Genomic DNA, 9,198 nt, shown 5'->3' with positions numbered 1-9,198 from the left:
AGACTTGAAAGATACCCTGTGTTGTTTTCCCGCAAAGCAAAGCGAGCACTTCTGTAGGTGTGAACCAGAGATTCCTGGAATCACCTCATTCTTAGACAACACAACCATTCCTTTCTCACTCATGTGACCGAGTCTCTTATGCCATAACTCCATGGGATTATCATTCTCCACCGCATTAACAATATCTTTGGAGACCTTAGCCTGCATCCAATAGAAGGATGAAGACTTCTCACCTCGAGCCACAATCAAATAACCGCGAGAGAGCTTCCATTTACCACCACCGTGCAAACTGAAATAGCCCTCATCATCAAGTCTTCCCGTCGATATCAGATTCATCCTAATATCAGGAACATGCTTAACATCCTTAAGCACCAGCCTAGTACCAAGACTAGTCTCCAAGCAAACATCACCAATGCCAGCAACCTGAGCCATCGCATCATTCCCCATCTTCACAGAACCATAATTACCCGTAGTATAGGTAGAAAACAAATCCCGCTGTGATGTAGCATGAGTAGTAGCTCCACTGTCAATCACCCAACTGGTGTCCTGGCATGCGACATTAATGGCATCACTCTCAAGAAGAATGAGAAACTGATCTTCGGTGAGAGTCACCCGATCCACCTTTTCTTCTTGATTTCCTTTCTGCTTGTTTTTCAACTTCCAGCAATCCTTCTTCATGTGCCCTTTCTTATGACAGAAATAGCACTCCATATTTGCAAATCTATTAGACTTGCTCCTGCTCCTGTTTTTGTCTCTCTTGGGATCTCTACTTGTACTTCTCCCCCTTGACTCAGTAACAAAGACATTTGAACGCGAACTTCTAGCATTCGACTGCCTTCATGCTTCCTCATTAAGAACACTGTTCTTCACTGAATCCATCGAAATAACACCTTCCGACGCGGAGGTGCAAAGAGACATCCTGAAAACCTCCCAAGAGTCCGGTAAAGTACCGAGAAGCCACAGACCGTGAATCTCATCATCAAACTTGATGCCCATATCAGACAACTTGTTGAGCAATCCCTGAAACGCATTCAAGTGATCTGTCATCGGAGTCCCCTCCTGATACCTCAGCTCAATCAACTTCTTGATCATGTACATCTTGTTGTTTCCGGTCTTCCTAGCATATAACTGCTCCAGCTTCTTCCACAAAGAACGAGCATCTGTCTCAGTCTCAATGTGATGCAACACATTATCATCTACCAACTGCCTTATCAACCCAGACACTTGGCGATGCTGCAGCTTCCACTCTTCATCCGTCTTCTTCTCAGGTTTCTGCTCCTCGAAGACTGGAACATGGAATTCTTTAACAAAGAGCAAATCCTCCATCTTGCTCATCCATAGATGATAGTTAGCACCATTCAAGCCTATCATCCTGCTCATATTTTCCATCTTTCACACAAGCAAATAACAACCATACATATCCAAGATAAACAAGTCAAAAATACCTCCGCCAAATTTCAGCTCAAGAAGAGAAGATCTCACCGTCGGATTTACCAAACACCCAAGACTGTCTCGCTGAAGAACTGTGACGACCAGCTTCACTAAAACCCAGACAACAGAAGATCCAACCGTTGAAATCCAAATCCCTTCGGTGAATCTCTAACCCACTGACTGAAGACGCTTCCCACAAAATATCAGCCCGATTAAGTTCCGTTTGATCCTCCAATACTAGTCTTGAAATAGCCTGACGAGTTTTCTCCTCCTTCTCTCTTCTTTCTCTCTTTTGTCTCTCTCTCTAAACTCTATTATTGTGAGTCTACAGTGCAAAGGGTCATGAGAATTATTATTATGTCTCATGTCCACTTGGTTCTCTCCATCTAGGAGGGACCCAACATAGAGCATCCGCATCAGCGGTTTTAAAGAGGTTCATGGGTTTGAGTTCATAGGTCCGGAAATTAGAAAGAAAAGAATTAATGGGTTTAAATTGGTGATCCGGCTCTTGCGAGTAAACCCGTATGATACGGGTTCAAGCCACGCGTCGAACAGGCAGTGGCTACGCGTTATCGCGTTGAATGCGAGAAAAATAGGGTTTCGCGTGAGAAGAATCATTTTCTCTTCTGTTTTCGAAAGCTAGGGTTTCTTTCTCTCGGAGGCGATTTCTCGTGCGACGCGACAGCCGGATATTTTTTCGATCTAATCGACATCGGACTCTCTCCTAGACGATCTCAGGTCAGTATCGACTACTTTGACGGTTTGATTGAATCGATTTGGGGTCGAAAGCGTTCTCGGTTGAAAATCGATTTGGGGGTTTCGATGTAGGGTTCGAAATCGATACGAGGGTTTTGGTTTATGGTTTGAAATCTTCATGCGGGTTCCATTTAGGGTTCGTTTATCGGGGATTTGAAATCAATTTGGGGGTTTCTAGTTAGGGTTTGAAATCGAGTTTCTAGTTTCGATTAACCGTTGATTGTGTTCTAATCTTAGCTTTTTTGGTACAGATGGATCCTGCAGAAGAGAGAAGAGAGACAAAGAGGCACAAGGAGTTCATCAATATGCAAGGATACGTGGCTGATTCAGAATACGGGATTCCGACAAGGTGTCCCTGTGGTGGGAGAATCATTGACGAGGTTCGGGGGAAGGACGACTACGACACTCTTCCTGGGAAGCGATTCTTCACCTGAAAAAACTACGAGGTAAGCGCTTCTTCTCAATTAAATTCTTTCCATTTATTTTTGTTTTCAAACGAGATTCTCATATGTGTTTTTGTTGTTAACAAGGCTGATGGGTTTCATTACCGTCAGCCTTGGGTGATTGGTGTACAGGAGCATATCGAACGCCTCACTAAGCGTGTGGAGGAGGTTGAGCTGGTGATCAAGTGGGTGCCGGAGGTCAATAATCAGATTGAGAGACTGGAGGTAAAGTGACTTCCAAATTTTTTTTTTTTAATTTGTAATATTTTCCTTCATTTTTTATTAACTGACTAACACAGTGTGATTGTTGTTTCCATGTCCAGGCAGAGGTTAAAGCCCTCAATCAGGAGGTTGATAACCTCACTGGGCAGGTTTATAACCTCTCTGTGCAGGTCGCGGACTTGGAGAAGCTCTGCTTCGACTGAAAACAAAAGGTAACACTGAAGCTTAATTAGTTCGAGTGCTAGGTAGAGTTGAACTTGAACTGAACTAGGTAGTTGCGTAATGAATGTTAATGAATGGTTGAGTTTCAAATCCGTGTAGTTTTGTTTTGGTTGGTAGCATAATGAATGGTTGAGTTTTAAAAACTGATTTGATGTTTATTGAATGCTCTCTGTGTAGTAGTTGTTTTCTAATTAACTTTAATCAATGGTTGGTAGTTAGAGTATGTTTAATTTTTTGTCCTTTCAAAGCTAAAACTAGTTTAAAATCATAGGCAATCCACATCTGAAAACACAAACCAAATTTTAAACCCATTTATCGAAAATCAAAATGGATCATTTTTTCCTTAACTCTCCCGGGTTGGTTAACCTACTAGCTTCCCAGAGCAGTCAAACAATAGACTTAGGGTGTTCTGAGGTTCCTAAACCTGCGTCAAAGTGAAAGTGGACAACCATGGAAGACGTTGTGCTGATCAGTGCTTGGTTGAACACCAGCAAAGATCCAATCGTGAGTAATGAGAGGCAGCTAAGTTTTGGAAGCGAATAGAGGAGTATGTCAATGCTAGCCCTCTGCTCATTGGCTCCATTCCTAGGGAGTGGAGTCAATGTAAGCAGAGGTGGGGAAGGGTGAATGAGCAGGTGTGCAAGTTTGTGGGAAGCCATGAAGCCGCTTTGAAGGAGCAAGCGAGTGGCCAAAATGAGAATGATGTCATGAAGGCTGCCCATGACATCTTCTTTAATGACTATCATGTCAAGTTCAGTCTTGAACATTGTTGGAGGGAGCTTAGGTTTGATCAAAAATGGAGATCACACTCATTGTCGAAAGATGGTGCAAAGGAGAAAAGGAAGGAACCTGCGGAGGAGGTGCCTGCCGAGGAAGATGTTAGGCCTCCTCGTGTTAAGGCTAGCAAAGCAGCCAAACGCAAGAAGCACGCAATGAAGTGCTCCTCCGTTTTAAAATATTACATATTTACCAAATATAGTGCTCCTCCGTTTTAAAATATTACATATTTTAGATTTTTTATGCATTTCAATAAAACACATTAAATTTGCAAAAAAATTTGTGATTATCTTTTGGAAAAAAGTTTCTTAGCAACACGAAGTATAGACTAATATGGTGGAAACCATCTCATGTCTTGGAATATGTCAATAACTACACCATGTTTATGTTAATACATGCCACATATACGAAGTAAAATTTAATATGGTGGCAACATCATAATCGGATTTAATTGATTTTAGGATTAGTTAATGGGATCATTTTGTAATTTGATAAACTTAAATCAGATTAACAAAATCCGACCCGATCCAGTTGATATCTTGCACATTTACATTGTTTTAACTCTTCATTCTTGCATGTTTTGATCATTTAGATTAGAGATTGTGCATTTTAGTTTCATTTTTGCATTGCATAAGTCTTTATCAGGTGTTGGAGTGTCCATTGGAGTTCTTGGAGTTACTTGTAAGCATTTGGGATCAAAAAGGGAGTGGAAAGTGTTGTTTGAGCGAGTAGAGCACCGGAGCGGGCAATGGGAGCGACCTACGACACCCGTTCCAGACAAAACGAAGCCAGCGCGACCTCTTGCATCGGGGTTCGGAACCCGCTCCGAACCAACACCCCGTCGACAACTCTTGAGAGTCGGAGCGACCAAGACGGAGCAAGGTCTGTAGCCCGCGCGCAAAAACGAAGGAACGAAGCTGACATCTGGAGCGACGTCCCGCAGCGGGGTGAAGCACCCGCTCTGGAAGCAGAGCGACCTGACCTCCCCGCGCGCGTTTCTCTTCTTCTGATCGAAAATTTATGTTTTATTTGGGCATTTCAAGTTGTTGACTGAGCTCATTAGGTTTTAGAAGTCATATAAATACTCTCTAAACCTAATGTGAGGATCTTATCTTGTTTTCTATCTAATCAAAAAGCCACCTTTAAGTGAAATATCTAATCTTGATCAATTTCTCTTGTGTTTACTTGATTTCTTTGATCATTAATCATGTTTAGACTTAGATCAACCAATGATCTAGTGTTTATCATGATAATGAGTGAGTAGTCATCTTTGGATTCATGAGTTAGGATGATTAAGTGATGATCTAGAATGTTTAGAGTAGATTAATATGTTTCCTTGCTTGATTGAGTGATCTTAATGGTAAGTTAGAGTTGTCCATTCTGGTTTAGAACTCTAGACATTTCATTGCCCGGAAGGTGTTCGATGAAATATCTGAGTCAACTCAACATGCTCTTAGCTTACCCTACCAAAGGGATTTGATGTTAGGGGAGTTAGGAAAATTGAATGATCCATTCTTAAAGATTGCTTGATTGACACAAACCAAAGGAATTTGATGTTTGATCATGAGAGTAAATGAGCTTTTATCTTGGAAGAGAACTTGCTTATAATTGATATCTAGACTTAGGGGAATGTGTTGATTGAAACCTTGCCATTTTAGATTAAATCTTAGTCATCTGAAATCAAAATCCTATGCCCATGATTCCTCCTTTATCTTCCCAGAGGCTCGCTCGGAAAGGCTGCTATACCATACCTTTTGACTATTTGATTGAAAGTTGTTTGTTAGTTGTTCTTGAAACTTGTTAGTTTGATTGAATCACCTCATCTATTGATTGCATTTAGCTTAATTGAAAACATGAATTCTCTTTGATTCAAAACTCTTAGAAATGGATTGACATCTCAATTACTATGATGATTTGATTATTGGACCCTTGAAAAGTCCATTTCAAATTTGGCGCCGTTGCCGGGGATCGAACCCGGGTCACCCACGTGATAGGCGAGAATACTTACCACTATGGATTTCATCAAAGGAATCTTGAAGGCTTTGGAGAAGCATGTGAAATGTTCAACAGCTACATCTCTCAATGTCCTCATCATGGCTTCAATATGAAGAGTTTGATTAGTACTTTCTACAGAGGTGGTTTTCTCAAGTTTAGAAGCCAGCTTGATACTCCTAGCAATGGTTTCTTCTTGGGAAGAAGTGAAGCAGATGCTTTGGAGCTTGTAAAGAACATGGCTAAGAGTGATTCAGTCTACAGTGATGAACATGATAGAAGCAACATAGGCAGTGGAGGTGATGATACAAACACCAAGAGAAAGTTAAAGGCTCTATAAGAAAAGATGGATATGCTTCTCTTGGATAGAGCTCAACAAGAGAAGGTGAACTTTGTTGGTGAGAAAAAACAAGAAGGGACTGCTGTGCTTAATGAAGTTGATGGTCTAGAAGGTCAAGAAGAGTTGTGCTTTGTGAATGCTAATGAGACATGGTACAAGAAGGATCCTAACTTTCAGTACAACAACTACCAACAAAAACCTTTCTACAACAACAACCAACAAGGTGATTACCAAGTTAGACAAACTACTCTCAAGGCTTCCCCTCCAAAGGAAATCAGTCTACACAAGGTCAAGCCAGCTCTTCTACCTCTACTACACAAGAGAGTAGCACTGATACAATGCTAAAACAAATCTTGGAGTCTCAAACTAGAAGTGAGAAGCACATTGGATATGAGCTGAAGAACCTTCACACCAAAGTTGATGGAAGCTACAATGATCTCAACAACAAGTTCTCAAACCTTGCTTCCAACTTCAAAGTTTTGGAGAACCAGTTTGCCTCTATGAGTAGTAACTCAAAACGCCCTATGAAATCACTTCCCGGAACTTCTGAGCAAAACCCCAAGGAGACAATGAAATCCATCACCCTAAGGAGTGGTAAACAATTGCCTCCTAGAACTCTCATTAGGGATAATGAGAAGCAAGATGGAGAGGTGGTCATCAATGTGGATGATGATGTAGTTATTGTGGATGAGAAAACTAATGAAAAGATCTTGGAGAAGATAGTTGAAGCTAAAGGGAAAGGAAAGGTTGGAGAAGAAAAGAAGATTGTGAACAAGAATGAAGCTGCTACTTCATCAAAAGGAGCTCCATTCATTCCTCCTCCATATGAAGCAAAAATTCCCTTCCCTGGTAGATTCAAGAGACAGCTTTTGGAGCAATACAAAGCCTTGTTTGAGAAGCAAATGAGTGAGGTTCAGATCACCATACCCATTATTGATGCCTTCATGCTAGTGCCTCAGTGCAGCAAGTTCCTCAAGGATGATGTAACCAAGAAGAAGAAAGAGATGGAAGGGATGGTACTTCTCACCCATGAATGCAGTGACATTATACAGTGGTTAACCATCCCCAAGAAGCTTGAAGATCCAGGAAGCTTCACTCTACCTTGTGCCATTGGGCAATTAGCTTTTGAGAAGTGTATTTGTGATTTGGGAGCAAGTGTGAGCCTTATGCCTCTCTCCACTGCTAAAAAGCTTGGGTTTACACAATACAAGAAGTGTAGACTTTCTCTTGTGCTAGCTGATCGCTCAGCGAAGATTCTCATTGGTATCCTAGAAGATCTCCCTGTTATGGTTGGAAATTGTGAAATTCCTACAGATTTTGTAGTGTTGGAGATGAATGAAGAACCAACAGATCCTTTGATGGGGAGACCTTTCTTGGCTACAGCAGGAGCTGTTGTGAATGTTAAGGAAGGGAAGATTAATCTTCATCTTGGCAAAGGGAACATCCTGCATTTTGACATCAAGGAGGTGATGAAGAAGCCCACTACCCAAAGCCAAGCATTCTACATTGAGGAGATGGAAGCTTTAGCTGAAGAGTATTTGGAGGAATTAGCTATTGAGAACTCTCTTCAACATGCCCTAACAGTTGATAGAGAGACTCAATTGATTGAAGATGAGGAGAGTGCAAGGTATGTGAGGATGCTAGACTGCCACAAGGAGAAAAGTGGAGAAGACAACTTCATAGAGCTTCCACAAGAAGTTCATCATGCTGCTTCAGTTGATCAACAAGAGAACCTCCAAGAAGATGATTGGAGTGAACTAAAAGCACCAAAAGTGGAGCTTAAACCTCTCCCCCTTGGTGTAAGGTATGTATTTTTTGGACCTAATGAGACATATCCTGTCATTGTGAGCAGTGAACTGAATGAAAACGAATTGGCTAAACTTTTGAATGAACTTAAAAAGTATAGAAAAGCAATAGGCTACTCACTAGATAATATTAAAGGGATATCACCTCCTTTATGCATGCATAGGATACATCTAGAGGATGAATCTATGACTTCTATAGAACATCGAAGAAGGTTGAACCCCAACTTGAAAGTTGTTGTTAAGAAAGATATTCTAAAACTCGTAGATGCAGGTGTAATCTATCCTATTTCAGATAGCAAATGGGTGTCTCCCGTGCATGTTGTCCCGAAGAAGGGTGGAATAACAGTAGTTAAAAATGATAAGAATGAACTAATTCCAACAAGAACAATAACGGGACATATGGTGTACATAGATTATAGAAAACTTAACTCAGCATCTAGAAAGAATCATTTTCCATTGCCATTCATTGATCAAATGCTAGAGAGACTTGCCAATCATCCCTATTATTGTTTTCTTGATGGGTATTCAGGGTTCTTCCAAATCCCCATACATCCAAATGGTCAAGAGAAAACGACTTTCACATGCTCTTATGGTACCTTTGCTTATCGAAGGATGCCATTTGGGCTATGTAATGCCCCAGCCATTTTCTAAAGATGCATGATGTCTATTTTCTCTGAACTTATAGAGGATGTTGTGGAGGTGTTCATGGATGACTTCTCTGTCTACGGATCTTCGTTTTCTGCTTGTTTGTCGAATCTTTGCACGGTCCTAAAATGATGTGAGGACACCAACCTTGTGCTGAAATGGGAGAAGTGTCACTTCATGGTTAAGAAAGGGATTGTGCTTGGACACAAGATTTCAGAGAAGGGGATTGAGGTGGACAAGGCCAAGATTGATGTGATGGTTGGGTTAGCTCCTCCAAAGACAGTGGAAGACATTAGAAGCTTCCTTGGTCATGCCGGATTCTATAGAAGATTCATCAAAGACTTTTCCTTGATAGCTATACCATTGACTAAGCTTCTATGCAAGGAGGCTGCTTTCAACTTTGATGTGGAGTGTCTTGGAGCATTCAATACATTGAAGGATAAGCTGGTTAGTGCCCCCATTGTGCAGCAACCAGATTGGGATCTTCCCTTTGAGATCATGTGTGATGCTAGTGACTATGTTGTGGGAGCTATCCTTGGTCAGAAGAGAGAGAAGAAGACTCATG

General features: G+C 41.2%; 1 protein-coding gene across 1 annotated transcript; it reads left to right on the top strand.

The window, feature by feature from the left end:
- Positions 1 to 6,189: 6,189 nt before the first annotated feature.
- Positions 6,190 to 8,620, top strand: LOC106338063. The gene is made up of 3 exons (XM_013777123.1): positions 6,190 to 6,295; positions 6,661 to 7,987; positions 8,518 to 8,620. Exons 1-3 carry the CDS (start codon positions 6,190 to 6,192, stop codon positions 8,618 to 8,620), a joined length of 1,536 nt encoding a protein of 511 aa, XP_013632577.1.
- Positions 8,621 to 9,198: the final 578 nt, after the last annotated feature.

The sequence above is a fragment of the Brassica oleracea genome, chromosome C4, assembly GCF_000695525.1.
Source record: "Brassica oleracea var. oleracea cultivar TO1000 chromosome C4, BOL, whole genome shotgun sequence".
In the NCBI taxonomy this organism is placed as follows: domain Eukaryota; kingdom Viridiplantae; phylum Streptophyta; class Magnoliopsida; order Brassicales; family Brassicaceae; genus Brassica; species Brassica oleracea.
The sequence above is the reverse complement of the archived record's forward strand: the minus strand, read 5'-3'. Positions and strand labels throughout refer to the sequence as shown.

Bases quoted from the DNA above. Each gene is read 5' to 3' on its own strand.
- LOC106338063 (XM_013777123.1), top strand. From the start codon at position 6,190: ATGGATATGCTTCTCTTGGATAGAGCTCAACAAGAGAAGGTGAACTTT. The intron at 6,296-6,660 runs GTCAAGAAGAGT...CCAACTTCAAAG, and splicing joins TGAAGTTGATGGTCTAGAAG to TTTTGGAGAACCAGTTTGCC. The intron at 7,988-8,517 runs GTATGTATTTTT...ATGGGTATTCAG, and splicing joins CCTCTCCCCCTTGGTGTAAG to GGTTCTTCCAAATCCCCATA.